Source organism: Diabrotica undecimpunctata, chromosome 5, assembly GCF_040954645.1.
Source record: "Diabrotica undecimpunctata isolate CICGRU chromosome 5, icDiaUnde3, whole genome shotgun sequence".
In the NCBI taxonomy this organism is placed as follows: Eukaryota; Metazoa; Arthropoda; class Insecta; order Coleoptera; family Chrysomelidae; genus Diabrotica; species Diabrotica undecimpunctata.
In genome coordinates, this window is record NC_092807.1 from 71,753,067 (window position 1) to 71,771,559 (window position 18,493).

General features: G+C 32.3%; 2 protein-coding genes across 2 annotated transcripts; both read right to left on the reverse strand.

Moving 5' to 3' along the window:
• Positions 1-3,360: 3,360 nt before the first annotated feature.
• LOC140440655 (uncharacterized) lies at positions 3,361-6,369 on the reverse strand. The gene is made up of 2 exons (XM_072531021.1): positions 6,233-6,369; positions 3,361-5,833 (listed from the first exon to the last, which is right to left on the reverse strand). Exons 1-2 carry the CDS (start codon positions 6,312-6,314, stop codon positions 3,687-3,689), a joined length of 2,229 nt encoding a protein of 742 aa, XP_072387122.1. The 5' UTR covers positions 6,315-6,369; the 3' UTR covers positions 3,361-3,686.
• A 1,527-nt stretch (positions 6,370-7,896) lies between these two features.
• LOC140442257 (uncharacterized) lies at positions 7,897-9,522 on the reverse strand. Its single transcript, XM_072533333.1, has 2 exons — positions 9,276-9,522; positions 7,897-8,876 (listed from the first exon to the last, which is right to left on the reverse strand). The coding sequence occupies exons 1-2, from the start codon at positions 9,355-9,357 to the stop codon at positions 7,897-7,899; spliced, it is 1,062 nt and encodes a 353-aa protein (XP_072389434.1). The 5' UTR covers positions 9,358-9,522.
• Between the last annotated feature and the right edge of the window lie 8,971 nt (positions 9,523-18,493).

Here is an 18,493-nt window from a genome sequence, read left to right on the forward strand (position 1 = left end):
CATTATTCTTTTCCAGCTGTGCCGATAACACTTCCATTTGTTCTTTGCACTGCTCTTCCATCTTGGCCATTTCTAGGGTTAACTCTTCTTTTACTTCTTCTATCTTCTTTCCCAACTTATCCTCAACCTGTTGTGCCATCTGTTGTATTTTGTCATCAAAATTTTGTGTTATTTCCCGTTTTATTTCTTTTTTTGTATCTTCAAGTTCTTTTGTCATATGTTGTTTATTTTCTTCTGCTTTCTGGTTTATATTTTGCTCAGTTTTTTTTATTTCCTGTAACAAAATTGCCATCATCTTGTGAAAGTCCAATTCATCCTTCTTTACGGGCTGAGCTTGGTCTCCACTTGCCATTTGCCTTTCCATTTGTGCTTCTTCTGGCTGTCTTTTCTCCTCCATTGTCTCCTGTACTTCTTCAGTCTCTTTAATTTGTTCTTCGGTTCTGTCTGTCACTTCCTGTTCTTCTTCTACGTTCTTATGTGATCTAGTCTTTCTTTTGTCCATGTTTATTTTTATTTAATTTCAATTCACTCAATAAACTTATTATCTACACAAATTATACTCTTAACACCCTGTATATTATGTTATTAAATGTTTAAGGTACACCACTGGTTAATACTTTGTTATAATGCACTACCTGTCACCGTCCAAATACACAGCCACACGTTGGGCTCGCCAAATTGTTATGATATGTGAATTCGATGCAAGAAAACTACAAGTTGCTCTTATTTACCGGCTAGCTTTATGAAGACAAAAATAATTTTTTTTAAGTTGATTAATTTGTAATATTGTTAAATTTAGAAATGCTTTTAATAAAAATTATTGAACGCCTGAAAATAAAAAAAATTTGACAAACATTTATTCTACTCACCTTGTATTCTCTAAATCTGTATTTTGAATTTAAATTTTTTTTACTTATTTGTCTTAGAACATGCAGACTCTTAACTCAAGCGAGTTCTGTGACCTGTACTGCTTGATAAAGCTATATAAAATTATATAAAGCAAAAATCACCACACAAGAAGTTTTATTTTTAATGTACTGTGCAATTATTCACAAGTGATCAATTAAATATTACACAACGATATCTTGTATAATATATAAAAAAAATTATTTAAGATTCTTCCAATAAATAAGCCAATACTTAACCGTTTAATAATAATATGAATGGATTTAGATTTATGACGTAATACAATATTGAAGTAAGTATATGAAATTAGTGTTTTGTGAAGTTGCAACAATAAATACTTGATCTAAGATCTAATACGTGTTTGTTTGTCAAAGTATTTATAACCTCACTTACTATCTTTTTAGAGCGAAAACAAAGGTTTATAATCCTTCAATTTTTTTAGTTTAACTGTTTTGTTTAATGATTTTAGTAAGCAAAAGAAACGGTGAATTATATTTGGTTAATATTACAAAAGCGATAATAAAATTTTTGTGAACTTGACTTCAAATTATTTTGTTTTTTAACACAAAGATAATTTAGAATGATATAGGCTGTAAAAAAAAAAAAAAAAAAAAAGGTAAGATTATTTCTAAAGAAATTTCAAAACTTGCGTTTAACTTTATTAAAGTTCACTTTCGTCTTTCAGATAATCCCTTCTCTAAAAATTTTATGGAAATCTTCAATAACAAAGATTGCATCTTTCAGTGACGTCTTCTAATGGATTAGGGCCGCAAAACTATCAGAATTATCTCTCCAATGGTTGAGAAATATTTATAAGTACCCAAAATGAATTTTAAATGATCTTCAGTCAAAAATAAACACCAAACGGTCTCTTTATTCAGCGAGAATTCAAATGAGTGTAAAAACTCACCTTTCTGGTAGCTGTGGACCTCTTTATGATGACTGCTAACAATTCCCTTATCGGAAAATATACTGTTAATCTGCAGGCTTTGCTAAAATTTAATCAGAAACGATGGTTTCTTATCGGCAAGGTAATTTGAATATACTTTGTTATAATTCAGGACTTTTTTAAGGTTTTTTAAAATACTTTTGAAAAATTGTGACTGCTGAAAAATAATCAAAAATTTTTCTGCCCCTTCGTAACTATTGATTTTCTATCTTTTTTTTTTCATTGCTTACCAGATCTCCAAGCATTTTGACAATGTTTTTTAAGATCTGACAGGATTTTTGTATATTTTTGACATTTATGATTAAAATAAAAATATTTTAAATTTTCATAAATTGTTAAATCTTGAGAATTATATTGACTTTTGAAATGAATTGAAACAAATACTAGAGAATTTAAGCATTCTTTTGACATATAATTTCTACAACAAATGATAATTTAAATATTAAAATTTTTACTAACAAATTTGACATACACCAATTTTAACATGAATTAGTTGCTTTTATTTTGCTTTTATTTAATTTTAAAGCTATCTGAAAGCATTTTTGATATTGAATCACTGAGAATTGTCTTCAGATTACCTGTCCATTAAAGATTATATCATTCTGAACTCTTATTTATGAGATATATCCTATTTCACCTCCTAACACGTTTTATTTTCCGAGCTCTATCCATGTTAACTGTATGTTTACTAACAAATTGAAACTTCTTACTTTGTGAATAAATGACTTAAATATTTTATCTGTTTTAGGACTGTTGAAGATTCTATTGACTTGTATATATTAGAATTTGGATTATAATAAAAATTGTAATTAATTAATAAATACAAATTTATGGTTTTTATTTCCACTCGATCCGAAGTGGTTTGATATTTGCTTTTTGTATCTTTATGTTGTGGCTATATTGGCTTATTCTGTAAGTATCTCTTACATAAATAATATAATATATATATAACGAACAATAACTTAAGTTTAAATCATAATCAATTTCATGATCAACAATTGTTTTTGGTTTAATTTTTTTTTATATATTTTTTTTTAATTGAAAAGTGTTTATCAACCAACTATAACTCAGTGGCTATAATAACTCACGTATTAAAAGAATCTTATTTCTATTATGCTAAATTTGTTTATAATAAACCAACTGGTTTTAATTATAATAATAATAAAATTATTTTGAAAACATTAATTAAATCTGGTGATACAATATAGTCCTTATTGGTTTGTTACATGTCTGTGAATTCTGCTTATTTTTGCTTTTAGTTTCTTTCTTATTGTTGAATCTAGTTTCAACTATTAAATTAACAACAATAATACAATTGTTTGAGTTAAATATATATGTGGTATATTCAATATTGTCATTTTGTTTTATGTTCATACTATTCATAAAAAAAAAACTGTTTAGGAGCTTTAATTTCATAACAATATATATATATATATATATATATATATATATATATATATATATACATATATATATATATATATATATATATATCGCACCCTCAGTGCAAGACTGCAGTAAGTCAGAATCAGTAAGTTTCGAGATAAAGACGATTTTGTTTATTTTCGTGCTAATATCGGTGAAATAAGACACAAGTTTGAAGAAAAATTAACATTTAATTATTATTTTGCATGCTTTTTAGCCTATATTACATTAACGAAAAATAAAAATTTAAATAAAACAATATTAATGCTAAAAAAATTAGGAATTTCAAAGTTACAACACTTTTGCACGGAGAAAATTGTTAATCACTACACATTTAGTATTGGAATTTTAAAGTTACAACACTTTTGCACGGAAAAAATTGTAAAAAGTGTAGACACACTTTCTGTTAGTTGTTGTCCTCTTCTTGATCATCTTGGGCCAAAATATTTTCATAAAAACTATGGTAAGCTTCTGGTATCATACTCGAATGGCATAAGTATACCAAATCTTTCTTTTTGGCCATTTGAATTTTTGGCTGTTCTTTGTAGGCAGGTTTAAGTAGCACTTCTCGTATATTATGTGTAGTCCGCGATGATTTTTTTAGATTAAAAGAATTCCATAGTTCGTCATCATAGTTGTACTTAAAGAAAATTATGTGCGGACTATCTTTTCTACATTGCAGAATTTTTATATCTGCCCACTTCACATTTTCTTTATTTTGATCAATTTTATAATTGTTTCCCAACAGAAAGGAAACATGTTTAAAATCAATGAAGTCCTTTGTTTCCATTTCTCGAACTATGTAGGGTAAACCACTTTTTTTGCTACATTTCACTACAGTTGCCCATTCAGTAGGAACATAAATTGGACCGCTCTTCAGCACTCTTTTCTTTTGTCGCTCTATTAATGAGTGCATGTTGTCACCAGCGTTTTGTGTGTGACCTGTTATTAAAAACTTGTGGGTAATCGATTCTATATGACTCACATTAGTAACAACATACAAATACATAGAGGCGATAAATTTATTTTTGTTCTGCCCGGCACAGTTGTCGCTAAAAAAAATTAAATTTTTGCTTATTGCATGATTTGTCATGTAATAATAGACACAACTTGCAATTTCATTACTTCCTCGTTTCGCTACAGACTCATTCCACATAAAGCAGTATCCTTGTTTGGATACGTTATCAAATAATGTGAAATTATACACATTTAAACGTCGCTTATAATAAAACATTGATACATCTCCGCATGGCGTCTGTAATACAGCTTGAAGATCGTAATCGCAAACGGAATATTGATTTACATCATTACCTAATTCTAGATCTTGTTTCTTTGATTCGCGTGCTTGATTTTTGTTTTTAATATGCAAGTCGTAGTTGTCCTGCAATGATTTTCTCTGCTCTTCATTAGAGTTTTTATACACTTCACACTCTGAACATTGATCTTTTTTAGGAGAAAAGAATCCAATGTTAAATTCATAATTAAATATGCGTTCATAGTGATGTTTCTTAAGACAAATATCGCCGTCTGAAATACACTTATTTTTGTATAGTCTATACATTTCGGATATGGTTAAGCTACCATCAATAAAAACTCTACTAGTTTGAGCCCTTAAATAGTGACTTTCGATGGTCGGGAACATCTTTATGTGCTGACGTATTTTTTCCAAGGCAACTTTATCAGATTTTTTATGAGCCACATGCTTCCCTCTTCGATCATCTTCGAGGATACCAGCATCATCAGTTTTCTTCCATGTGGTGTAAATGTATCGATCACTCACTCCCAAAGTATTGAGAAAAAACGTCTTGCATACTTGAGTGTCCTTGTCATTAATCCTAAATTTATATTGCAAGTTATGTTTGCGATTGCTTCCAGGTGTTTTATTTTGATACTTAGGTCTAACTTCATTGGTGTGTCGTGATATAAAGTCTCTTTGTAAATTTATGTTACCCAGGTCCCAAAATTTTCGATGAATATGCGTTCTTATATCCACAGAATTTTCAAAACATTTTAAACGACAAGTTTGAGAACAAGCTTCTTTCATCTGTCGAGCGTGCATGATTGTACCTTTATTTGACTTGTAGGACTTACCAGAGTTGCGAAGTTTCTTGACCTTATTTCGTCTCCATTCTTCAGGATTTGCACTTCGTTTTCTCGCACAAGATACACTGTAACTGTCACTTTCACGGTCACTATCTTCAGTAGCTTCGATTGGTGTTTCCATTAATGCAGCGTCATAGGTTGGAATTTGTTCTGGGAGATATGCGAGATCTTGCATAGAATCATCATTGGAAAAGTCGTTTTCTGCATCAACCTGTTCCCCGTCTACAACGTTGTCAGCACCATTGTATCTCTGTTGAATCCCTATTTCACTGGTCAAAATGTCCTCTTCCATATCTTCAGTAGCTTCGTTTTTTGTTTCCATTAATGTAGCGTCATAAGTTGGAATTGGTTCTGGGAGATCTCTCTCTAAGTCCTCTCTCGGTATTTCAACGTTCGTTAAAATTTGAACTTGATCACCGATAGCAGTTAATGAAGTACCATTGATAGCATCTGAAAATAATAATGATTTTAAAGTTAAAACAAACAATAATTGAGTAAGAAGCAGAAGAATAAAATATAATGACCACGCATTGAAAAAACAGGTAGACATGGCTACACCGAAAGAAGAAGAAAAAGAAGAAGTTGAAACAATCTCTGTAAATAAGTAGTAATATTGTTATCGTGCGGTTTCGAATATAAAATTATTTTGATAAATAAACTTTAGTATTATTGTTTCTCTAATACATTGTGTCTATGTACTTTTAATCATTTCGCTTAAATCAGAAGTATATTTTTGAACGCCCCTATTTCGTTCAGTTTACACTAGTCGTAGAAATTCTCACCATTGAATTTGAAAACAAGAGTAGATAAATAGATTATAATACAACAATTAATTTAAATTCAACTTACTCTGCATGTCGTTGCTATCCTCACTTGTCTGCGCACACAGGGATAAAATCCTCAATGTTCTGGAACTATTAAATTTTGACATTTTCGAAATCGTTAATTCTGCAATCTATCACTTGCAAGGGCTAATAACAGATTATATTAAAAACTACACTACTAAAATCGCACCCTCAGTGCAAGACTGCAGTAAGTCAGAATCAGTAAGTTTCGAGATAAAGACGATTTTGTTTATTTTCGTGCTAATATCGGTGAAATAAGACACAAGTTTGAAGAAAAATTAACATTTAATTATTATTTTGCATGCTTTTTAGCCTATATTACATTAACGAAAAATAAAAATTTAAATAAAACAATATTAATGCTAAAAAAATTAGGAATTTCAAAGTTACAACACTTTTGCACGGAGAAAATTGTTAATCACTACACATTTAGTATTGGAATTTTAAAGTTACAACACTTTTGCACGGAAAAAATTGTAAAAAGTGTAGACACACTTTCTGTTAGTTGTTGTCCTCTTCTTGATCATCTTGGGCCAAAATATTTTCATAAAAACTATGGTAAGCTTCTGGTATCATACTCGAATGGCATAAGTATACCAAATCTTTCTTTTTGGCCATTTGAATTTTTGGCTGTTCTTTGTAGGCAGGTTTAAGTAGCACTTCTCGTATATTATGTGTAGTCCGCGATGATTTTTTTAGATTAAAAGAATTCCATAGTTCGTCATCATAGTTGTACTTAAAGAAAATTATGTGCGGACTATCTTTTCTACATTGCAGAATTTTTATATCTGCCCACTTCACATTTTCTTTATTTTGATCAATTTTATAATTGTTTCCCAACAGAAAGGAAACATGTTTAAAATCAATGAAGTCCTTTGTTTCCATTTCTCGAACTATGTAGGGTAAACCACTTTTTTTGCTACATTTCACTACAGTTGCCCATTCAGTAGGAACATAAATTGGACCGCTCTTCAGCACTCTTTTCTTCTGTCGCTCTATTAATGAGTGCATGTTGTCACCAGCGTTTTGTGTGTGACCTGTTATTAAAAACTTGTGGGTAATCGATTCTATATGACTCACATTAGTAACAACATACAAATACATAGAGGCGATAAATTTATTTTTGTTCTGCCCGGCACAGTTGTCGCTAAAAAAAATTAAATTTTTGCTTATTGCATGATTTGTCATGTAATAATAGACACAACTTGCAATTTCATTACTTCCTCGTTTCGCTACAGACTCATTCCACATAAAGCAGTATCCTTGTTTGGATACGTTATCAAATAATGTGAAATTATACACATTTAAACGTCGCTTATAATAAAACATTGATACATCTCCGCATGGCGTCTGTAATACAGCTTGAAGATCGTAATCGCAAACGGAATATTGATTTACATCATTACCTAATTCTAGATCTTGTTTCTTTGATTCGCGTGCTTGATTTTTGTTTTTAATATGCAAGTCGTAGTTGTCCTGCAATGATTTTCTCTGCTCTTCATTAGAGTTTTTATACACTTCACACTCTGAACATTGATCTTTTTTAGGAGAAAAGAATCCAATGTTAAATTCATAATTAAATATGCGTTCATAGTGATGTTTCTTAAGACAAATATCGCCGTCTGAAATACACTTATTTTTGTATAGTCTATACATTTCGGATATGGTTCAGCTACCATCAATAAAAACTCTACTAGTTTGAGCCCTTAAATAGTGACTTTCGATGGTCGGGAACATCTTTATGTGCTGACGTATTTTTTCCAAGGCAACTTTATCAGATTTTTTATGAGCCACATGCTTCCCTCTTCGATCATCTTCGAGGATACCAGCATCATCAGTTTTCTTCCATGTGGTGTAAATGTATCGATCACTCACTCCCAAAGTATTGAGAAAAAACGTCTTGCATACTTGAGTGTCCTTGTCATTAATCCTAAATTTATATTGCAAGTTATGTTTGCGATTGCTTCCAGGTGTTTTATTTTGATACTTAGGTCTAACTTCATTGGTGTGTCGTGATATAAAGTCTCTTTGTAAATTTATGTTACCCAGGTCCCAAAATTTTCGATGAATATGCGTTCTTATATCCACAGAATTTTCAAAACATTTTAAACGACAAGTTTGAGAACAAGCTTCTTTCATCTGTCGAGCGTGCATGATTGTACCTTTATTTGACTTGTAGGACTTACCAGAGTTGCGAAGTTTCTTGACCTTATTTCGTCTCCATTCTTCAGGATTTGCACTTCGTTTTCTCGCACAAGATACACTGTAACTGTCACTTTCACGGTCACTATCTTCAGTAGCTTCGATTGGTGTTTCCATTAATGCAGCGTCATAGGTTGGAATTTGTTCTGGGAGATATGCGAGATCTTGCATAGAATCATCATTGGAAAAGTCGTTTTCTGCATCAACCTGTTCCCCGTCTACAACGTTGTCAGCACCATTGTATCTCTGTTGAATCCCTATTTCACTGGTCAAAATGTCCTCTTCCATATCTTCAGTAGCTTCGTTTTTTGTTTCCATTAATGTAGCGTCATAAGTTGGAATTGGTTCTGGGAGATCTCTCTCTAAGTCCTCTCTCGGTATTTCAACGTTCGTTAAAATTTGAACTTGATCACCGATAGCAGTTAATGAAGTACCATTGATAGCATCTGAAAATAATAATGATTTTAAAGTTAAAACAAACAATAATTGAGTAAGAAGCAGAAGAATAAAATATAATGACCACGCATTGAAAAAACAGGTAGACATGGCTACACCGAAAGAAGAAGAAAAAGAAGAAGTTGAAACAATCTCTGTAAATAAGTAGTAATATTGTTATCGTGCGGTTTCGAATATAAAATTATTTTGATAAATAAACTTTAGTATTATTGTTTCTCTAATACATTGTGTCTATGTACTTTTAATCATTTCGCTTAAATCAGAAGTATATTTTTGAACGCCCCTATTTCGTTCAGTTTACACTAGTCGTAGAAATTCTCACCATTGAATTTGAAAACAAGAGTAGATAAATAGATTATAATACAACAATTAATTTAAATTCAACTTACTCTGCATGTCGTTGCTATCCTCACTTGTCTGCGCACACAGGGATAAAATCCTCAATGTTCTGGAACTATTAAATTTTGACATTTTCGAAATCGTTAATTCTGCAATCTATCACTTGCAAGGGCTAATAACAGATTATATTAAAAACTACACTACTAAAATGTACCTACTCGTACTTCTTCCCTGAGAACTCGTTTCTAATGAGTTAATAGGGTAGGTAAAGAGAAAGTAATCTCCAACAACGATAGGAATAGTACTAAACATTAAATTTAATGTATTCACAGAAATCACCTGGTAGATAAAGGGAAAGTAATTCCCGGCGTTTAGTATATACGTTTAATAAATTCCAATAAATCATCGGGTAAGTAAAGAAAAAATAATCCCCAACAGCAATCGTGGTTTAGTATGGTAATAAACTTTACATTTAATAGAGTCCAAGAAATCAGATAGCTACCTAGAATAAATAGGTATTATACCTAATAAAACGGCTTATTGTTAGCGGCAATTTAATATTTTTATTTCAGCACATGTTTCTGAAACAAGGTAGAAACATTATTTGTAAAACTTTTGAATATTTTTATTTAAATTCAAAACAAAAGGACTATAATAAAAATATGCAAATCAGGCTACCTTGAGTAAAGTGATTAACAAAAGGATTGGAATTCACTACCTTAGTAAAAGTTGGGAATTACGTGGGGACAATAATATGATGACAATCGCCCCGAAAGGTTACGTGAAGATTCAATATAGTTTGGGATTTAGTTTTTATAGAACAAGTTTTCTGAGAATAGATATTTTTAACCTGTCAGTATTGTTAATACACAAGTTTTAAGATAACTGTTTTTCCTTTCATAAAAAAAATACTTTTTGGCTGTAAATAATTAGTCTTAATTTATGTGTTTTTAATCCAATCTAATAAATAAATGGTCAAACGACATCGCAAACATTTTATGGAAAATATAATGACACACAAAGGACATAAAACTTACATGAATAGATTGCTCTCGTTAATCTTTGTTTATTGTCTCGACCGTTAATGGATTACGTATACGACACACTGTATATTAATATTAAACACCACAGATATACATATTAAAATAACAAATATGACAAATATCTCACTTTTTTCGTGCTTTTCATTGCTTGTTATCGAAACTATTGCAATGTTCCGTGCAAAACTGTTGTAACTCTGTTACATTAGAGTTACAACAGTTTTGCACGGAACTTATGTACAAAAACGCAAAATAGTTAAACTGTTGTTGTTGTAATATTTAGCCGGTTAAGCATTTGAAAGTTACTAAAGTTTTACAGGGGATAGATATGCATGTTTACAATCGAATTCCATGATAACTTCATTTTCATAAAATTTTGAGTTACTGCAGTCTTGCACTGAGGGTGCGAAATGTACCTACTCGTACTTCTTCCCTGAGAACTCGTTTCTAATGAGTTAATAGGGTAGGTAAAGAGAAAGTAATCTCCAACAACGATAGGAATAGTACTAAACATTAAATTTAATGTATTCACAGAAATCACCTGGTAGATAAAGGGAAAGTAATTCCCGGCGTTTAGTATATACGTTTAATAAATTCCAATAAATCATCGGGTAAGTAAAGAAAAAATAATCCCCAACAGCAATCGTGGTTTAGTATGGTAATAAACTTTACATTTAATAGAGTCCAAGAAATCAGATAGCTACCTAGAATAAATAGGTATTATACCTAATAAAACGGCTTATTGTTAGCGGCAATTTAATATTTTTATTTCAGCACATGTTTCTGAAACAAGGTAGAAACATTATTTGTAAAACTTTTGAATATTTTTATTTAAATTCAAAACAAAAGGACTATAATAAAAATATGCAAATCAGGCTACCTTGAGTAAAGTGATTAACAAAAGGATTGGAATTCACTACCTTAGTAAAAGTTGGGAATTACGTGGGGACAATAATATGATGACAATCGCCCCGAAAGGTTACGTGAAGATTCAATATAGTTTGGGATTTAGTTTTTATAGAACAAGTTTTCTGAGAATAGATATTTTTAACCTGTCAGTATTGTTAATACACAAGTTTTAAGATAACTGTTTTTCCTTTCGTAAAAAAAATACTTTTTGGCTGTAAATAATTAGTCTTAATTTATGTGTTTTTAATCCAATCTAATAAATAAATGGTCAAACGACATCGCAAACATTTTATGGAAAATATAATGACACACAAAGGACATAAAACTTACATGAATAGATTGCTCTCGTTAATCTTTGTTTATTGTCTCGACCGTTAATGGATTACGTATACGACACACTGTATATTAATATTAAACACCACAGATATACATATTAAAATAACAAATATGACAAATATCTCACTTTTTTCGTGCTTTTCATTGCTTGTTATCGAAACTATTGCAATGTTCCGTGCAAAACTGTTGTAACTCTGTTACATTAGAGTTACAACAGTTTTGCACGGAACTTATGTACAAAAACGCAAAATAGTTAAACTGTTGTTGTTGTAATATTTAGCCGGTTAAGCATTTGAAAGTTACTAAAGTTTTACAGGGGATAGATATGCATGTTTACAATCGAATTCCATGATAACTTCATTTTCATAAAATTTTGAGTTACTGCAGTCTTGCACTGAGGGTGCGATATATACATATATATATATATATATATATATATATATATATATATATATATATATATATATATATATATATATATATATATATATATATATATATATATAGATCTACCGGTTAATGTGGGCTCCGTACTAAAACGGTATTATACGAACTCTAGGAGAATATACATCGTGTATATTATTATCTAAGTAGCGCTTTATGTAGACTCCGACCAACGCATAGGATCAAGTAGGCTCCGTAATACGTTAAAACATTTTTGGGATCCGTTCTAATAACATTGGGGGGGTTAAGTGTGATAATTTGGGATTGAAGCTGTAGATGAATCGAATAACCCCTCTAATGAATTGTCTCCACTCTGATAAAGGCTGTCACCATTGTAGAAGACGTCTGTTTCAATCTCCTTATCAATGCCTCTACAATTCTTAGGGGACACTTATCCCTGCGAGCGGGGCAAGGCTTACTGATTCCACTAGTCTGGACTGACTGGTTCCGCCCTCGCGGATTTACAAGAGGAAATTACTATAGGAAATTTTTGGAAAGAAGGGAATTAAGGACTTCTCGGTCTCAGGTCCTGCAAAGAGTGAGAGGCTATGGGCTTACGTTAGAAGCCGGAGCACTGCATAAGCGAAATGTGTATCTCTTCTAGTCTCGACCTGTAACGGCTAGGAATAACAAAAACAAATTTCGAGTTTACAATGTATTAACTAGACTGTACAATACAAAATATCAGTTATGACCAAAAATGTTCGATCCGGCGCGAAGGGAGACGAGAAGAGACAAGCAAGGAATTAAAGGTCGGACAATTCCGTGTCATTGGATATACCTTGGGTTAGTATATAGATCTTAGTACCTTCGCGTATCTAGGCTCTAGCTAGTGAATACGCCTCCAGTCCTACAGGGATTTGAGATTGCGAACCTTCGAATCTCCAGTTGCCGACACTTATACGTCACACTATCCCGTCGAGTTAAATAGCGCGTCCACTAGTCGCCGCTGGCCCCCCTGTTCGCTCTTTTATCAGCCCGTGTTCTCAATTTTCAGTCGTAGTATTAAGGTCGCGTTATTGTTTTTTTTTTGCTGACTGATCCCCGTGTTGTATTTCGGCGGAGGTCTATGTTTTTGAAACGTGATTTAAACAACCTTGGTGGCCTGATATTTGAGACTCGTGTAATACATTTAAACTGGGTCGAGTTTCCAATCTTTGTTTAATGTAAAATGTTTACGTAAATATGTTACCTACTAGCTATGAATTTATTTGTTCTTTAATCAATTTGGAATATGTAATAATTTCTTAAATAATTATTTCTCTTTACTAGGCTAATTGTCCCTTAATTTTTTCTTCTTTATTTCCTTGCTATGTTTCCATTACACCGTATACACCTTTTCGGGTACAAAACTAAGCTCCTGCAATGTTGACAATAATTTTATTAGTCGTAGATTTTCAAATTTTACAGCAGGTACATTGTGGGACTTGAAATTTGTTTAAATATTCGTCAATTTAGGCATCGAGGAATTTTATAGATACTTGGCTAATGTAGTTAAAAATTTTATAATATAAATTGTTAACCGACATATAACCTTATATTACTTTTATGTTTAATAAGCAAGGTGGTAATTTATATTACTTGCTTTAATTATTTTTAAACTTAAGTTAGCGTCTATTATAAACATGGAAAGTTTCCATTTTTATGCATTAGTATTTTCTTTTAATGCATCGTACTGAAACATTTATTATATAAATGTACGTATATCGAGTGGAGTTTTCGTGTAACAGTTTAAGAAAGTAGTAGTCCTCTAATATTTGTTACTACATAAAATTATAGAAAACTCTGTACAGCAGAGAGATCTTAGTAACTTTCCGATTCCTACAGTTTATGACGTGCAATATTTGTTTCATAAATTAATAAAATTTAAATCACAATAATTTATAAATCACACTTAAAATTATAATTTTTACTGTCTAATTTCAATATGTCGATTTTTAAGTCTAAGGAATCCAATATCCCACTATACATTGGATACACATGAACAGACAAATACACATATGGCGGATAAAAGAAGTAGGCATACCACAACACCTAATTTAGCTTATAACTGCACTGTACAAATACACTACTTGAACATTTAACGTGACATTAAAAGCAGATTGAAAGTCAAATGAGAGATTAAGTAACAAAACGAAAGTATCTGGAAAAAATTTTTCAAACGATGTTAGTATTCGTTAAAGAGCATGTGACAAATTATGCCGAATCGACAATGCGCCTCAACCACACAATATTGTTATTTAAGAAAAATTACAGCTCGTTCCAAAAAGAATTTTTGCCGCCAAGAATTTTTTGTCATAGAGCTGCCGTATAGATAAGAGCTGCCGATATAGATAAGAACTACTGTAAAAATAAATACTTGAGTAATTTTATTTTTAAATAAATTTAAATATTTTTGTCTATCTCCGAATCGGAGTTTTTTTTTAAACATGTATAATATTATGACAACAAATTTTTATATTAAAATTGACGACAAACACATGAAAATAATACCTACTTAAGATGTAATCCGTTAACGGTCCATAACGTACCGTATAGCGTAACATTAGTGAGTCATTCAAATAAAATATTTTGGTGCCCTATGGCAACTTGATTCTTTTCAACAATTATATTATTTCTTGTATTGGTTTCGTAAAAACCAGTTTTACAGTTTCGTGTTGGGTGTCATTGTTTTAAATTCTTTGTCGCTTGTATAAGCTATCATAATTTTCAACTTTAAATAAATGCCTTTTTGTATCTTATTAATTTTATAGGTTAATAATTTCCAAGTAAATGTATATATAATATTCTTTTTTCTATCACTTGGTTTAAATATATTTCACTTAGATTCTTATTTTTTATTTACTTTTAGTCGTAATACCCAAGTCGAAAGGGATAAACCAGCGAAGTGAGTTCTAGATTGAACATAAATTGGCCTTTCAGATGGTCACTTATGTTAATAGAGGTCATCTTGTGTGCAGAAAGTAACCACGAGTACGAAAGATATCAGGTATCAGGGGTGGTATTTGTAAATCTAAATACCGCTTACGACACCTTAAATTAGAGGAAATTTCTCTAAAAACTATATGACATCCCCTTAGATAATAAACTCACTCATTTTAATATTTTAAAACTGCTGTATATAGGGATTCGCGGGTAGCGGGTAGGAACTCTTTTTTGGACAGTCCTATCAAGGAAAGTGAATCAATCACTGCCTTCCGCAGATTCCAGGTGTTTCCTGACCCGGGAAACTAGTACCTGTTAAGGGTCCCTTGTCCAGGGTCATGAATGAAGACCACAACGGCATCCAGGGCGGAAAAGAAGGTCTTCACAACGGTCTGGAGGGCGGAAGTGGGAGCCCCATGGTTTAAGGGTTTATATAAAATCGAACCTGGAAAGCGGCAGCTGGTCTTTTAGTATTTGTATTGAGCGGAAGGCATGTAGGCCAGAACGGTCAATACATAACAGTACCCGGTGCGGTGGTAACCACTTAAACAGCGTATACACAGCGGTGTAGAAAGCCAAGGGAATGACTACGACACTATTTTTCCCAGGTTTATTAATATGGCTGAGGAACTAAACGATGGCCCCGAGTACGGGCGCCTCTTAAATGAGGCAGGGGTGTGAAGAATCTCCCGCTTGGCCCGCTTGGCCAAATTTAGTATCGAAAAAAGCTGTAGAATAGGCACATGGAATGTGCGGAGTTTATATGAACCCTAAAAAACACACAATGTCATAAATGAGATAAGAAGACTCCAAATATCAATTCTGGGTATTAGTGAAATGCGATGGCCCGGATCTGGCCAATGCCATGTGGATGATCATGAAGTGTATTATGCAGGAGAAGACAGTAATTATCATCGTAATGGTGTAGTATTCATAGTCTCAAAGCAGGTTAGAAAATGTGTCAGGGCGATATGCCAGGTATCTGAACGGGTCATAATGATTCAGTTGAACGCTAAACCCAGAAATATAAATTAAATACAAGTGCATGCACCGACAGCGGAAAGTGAACTAGAAGAACTTGAAAAGTTCTACGCCGATGTAAAGACTGTTACTGACCAACTCAAGACTAGAGATCTTACCATTCTGATGGGTGACTTTAATGCTAAGATAGGAAAAGGCAGACAAAGTAACATTATTGGATGTTATGGACTGGGCGATAGAAATGAAAGAGGAGATTATTTTGCAGATTTTTGCAAAGAACATAACCTATGTTTTACCTTTTTCAAACTACCTAAACGGAGATTATATACATGGAAATCTCCAACAGATACTCCCCGTAATATCGTCAGAAACCAAATTGACTACATAACTATCAGTGAGCGTTACAGAAATGCAGTACAGTCTGTAAAAACTTTTTCTGGTCACAATCTGTTGTTAGCCGAAATAAAATTAAAACTTAAACGGATAAAGCAACATTGCAAGCTTATAACAAACTGGATATGGATTTTATTAGAAACAATAGCCAGATGATTACAAACAATTTTAAGAGCAATTTTGAGAATTATGAACAACAAGAATCCATCGAGAATCATTGGAACTAAATCAAAACGATTATAAAGCAACTCAACTCCAAACTTAAAAGAGAGCAGTCAAATTTGATGAAAAAAAGACAATTTTAAGAACCAAAACGTAGAAATGTATAAAGTAATTAATAAAGAGATAAGGACTAAAATAAGAGCTGCAAAACAAACAAACTTCGAAAACGAATGTTTAGAAATTGAAGAATTACAGGAAAAACATGATTAATTTATATATACACATCGGTTCAGAACGTCTTTCGACGTTGTCCGATACCTAAACACCATCTCTTCCTATCTTCGCAGTCGTTTGTTGTTAAATTTCTTTCGCTCATGGACTTGTTTACGCCGTGTTGCCATTCTAATCTGGGTCTAATGATTAATTTAATATGTATAAAAAATAAAAGAGCTGACAGGTCAGAACAAAAAACAGGCAAATAACATCGTTGATAGAGACGGAAAACTGATTATCACTAATTCGCATAAAATAGACAGATGGAAAGAGTATACTGAGGAACTTTTTAGTGATTAAAGGCCCGAGCTTAAAATTAACGAAGTAGTTACAGGACATGATATAACTATGGACGAAATTGAACAAGCAATACGATTAGCAAAGACTCGAAAAGCGACGGGACCAGATGAAATACCGAGTGGAATAATAAAGCTCTTCGAAAGTTCAGGTAAAATCTCTCTCCTTCATCTGTTTAATAAAATTTATGACTGGCTATATACCAACGGATTGGCGGCTGTCGACTTTTGTGACGATACCTAAAAAAAGCAAATGCAAAAAGGTGTAGTGACTATCGAACCATCAACTTGATGAGTCATGTTTTAAAGATATTTCTACGAATTTTGCACTCTAGGATGTACCAAAAAATAGAACAACAACTTAGTGACACACAGTTTGGATTCCGCAATAACCTTGGAACAAGAGAAGCACTATTTAGTATTCAGGTTATGGTACAAAGATGCAGAGATGTCCAGTTTATGTGTTCTATTGACTTTGAGAAGGCCTTTGATGAATATGGCCATAATCTAAACACCGCAAAGACAAAGGTGATTGTCGTCAGTAAAACGCCAATACAACCGGAAGAGGTAACAGCTTATGGTGAACAACTGGAGAGAACTAACAGTATCACTTACCTAGGTTGTAATCTAAATGAGAACTAGGTCATGAGCAAAGAAATTAGAATACGGATAGAGAAGGCCAGAGCTGCATTCTTTAAGATGAAGAAACTGTTACGTGGAAACAATATTACTTTAAGTCTGAAAATTAGATGTGATTAGATTAGAATTAGTGATTTGTATGGTGTCGAAGGTTGGACTTTGACGGATACACTTCTTAAGAAACTGGAAGCCTTTGAAATCTGGGTGTATCGGAGAATCCTACGAATAAGTTGGGTGGATAGAGTTCGTAACGAAGTTGTTTTTCATCGGATGGGAAAAGTTACGGAAGTCGTCAAAACAGTTAATAATCGCAAACTTGAATATTTTTGCCATGTTATGCGCCACCCAGAGAGATATAATATACTCCATTTAATAATACAAGGCAAGGTAGACGGAAGAAGAGAGCCAGGTCCAAGAAGAACGTCATGGCTTAGAAACCTGAGAGATTGATTTAGCAGATCCTCTGCATGTCTTTTCCGAGCTGTCGTCAACAAAATTACTATAGCCAATTTGATAGCCAACGCTCGATAATCGAGCTCGGCACATGAAGAAGAAGATATAGGGATTTATCATTTTGTTGAAGAGTGTTGTTTAAAAAATTTATTTCTTTCTAAAATATTTTCCCAAATAGTAAGCAACAGTATATACTCAAACGTATCGTGTTTTTTATGTAAACCGGTAGCTTCGGACCTTGTTAATGGTTCTTCATTTTGATTTTAAGGAAAAATGATGTAAACAATCTTTAATTTCATCATAATTTTCCTTTCAGATCATCAGAACGAGCAGACCAACTGGTGTCACAAATGGGTTTAATACTCAAGAGTTTGCTCTTACAAAAATTTTGAAATGCATTCCACTTATTTGTAGAAC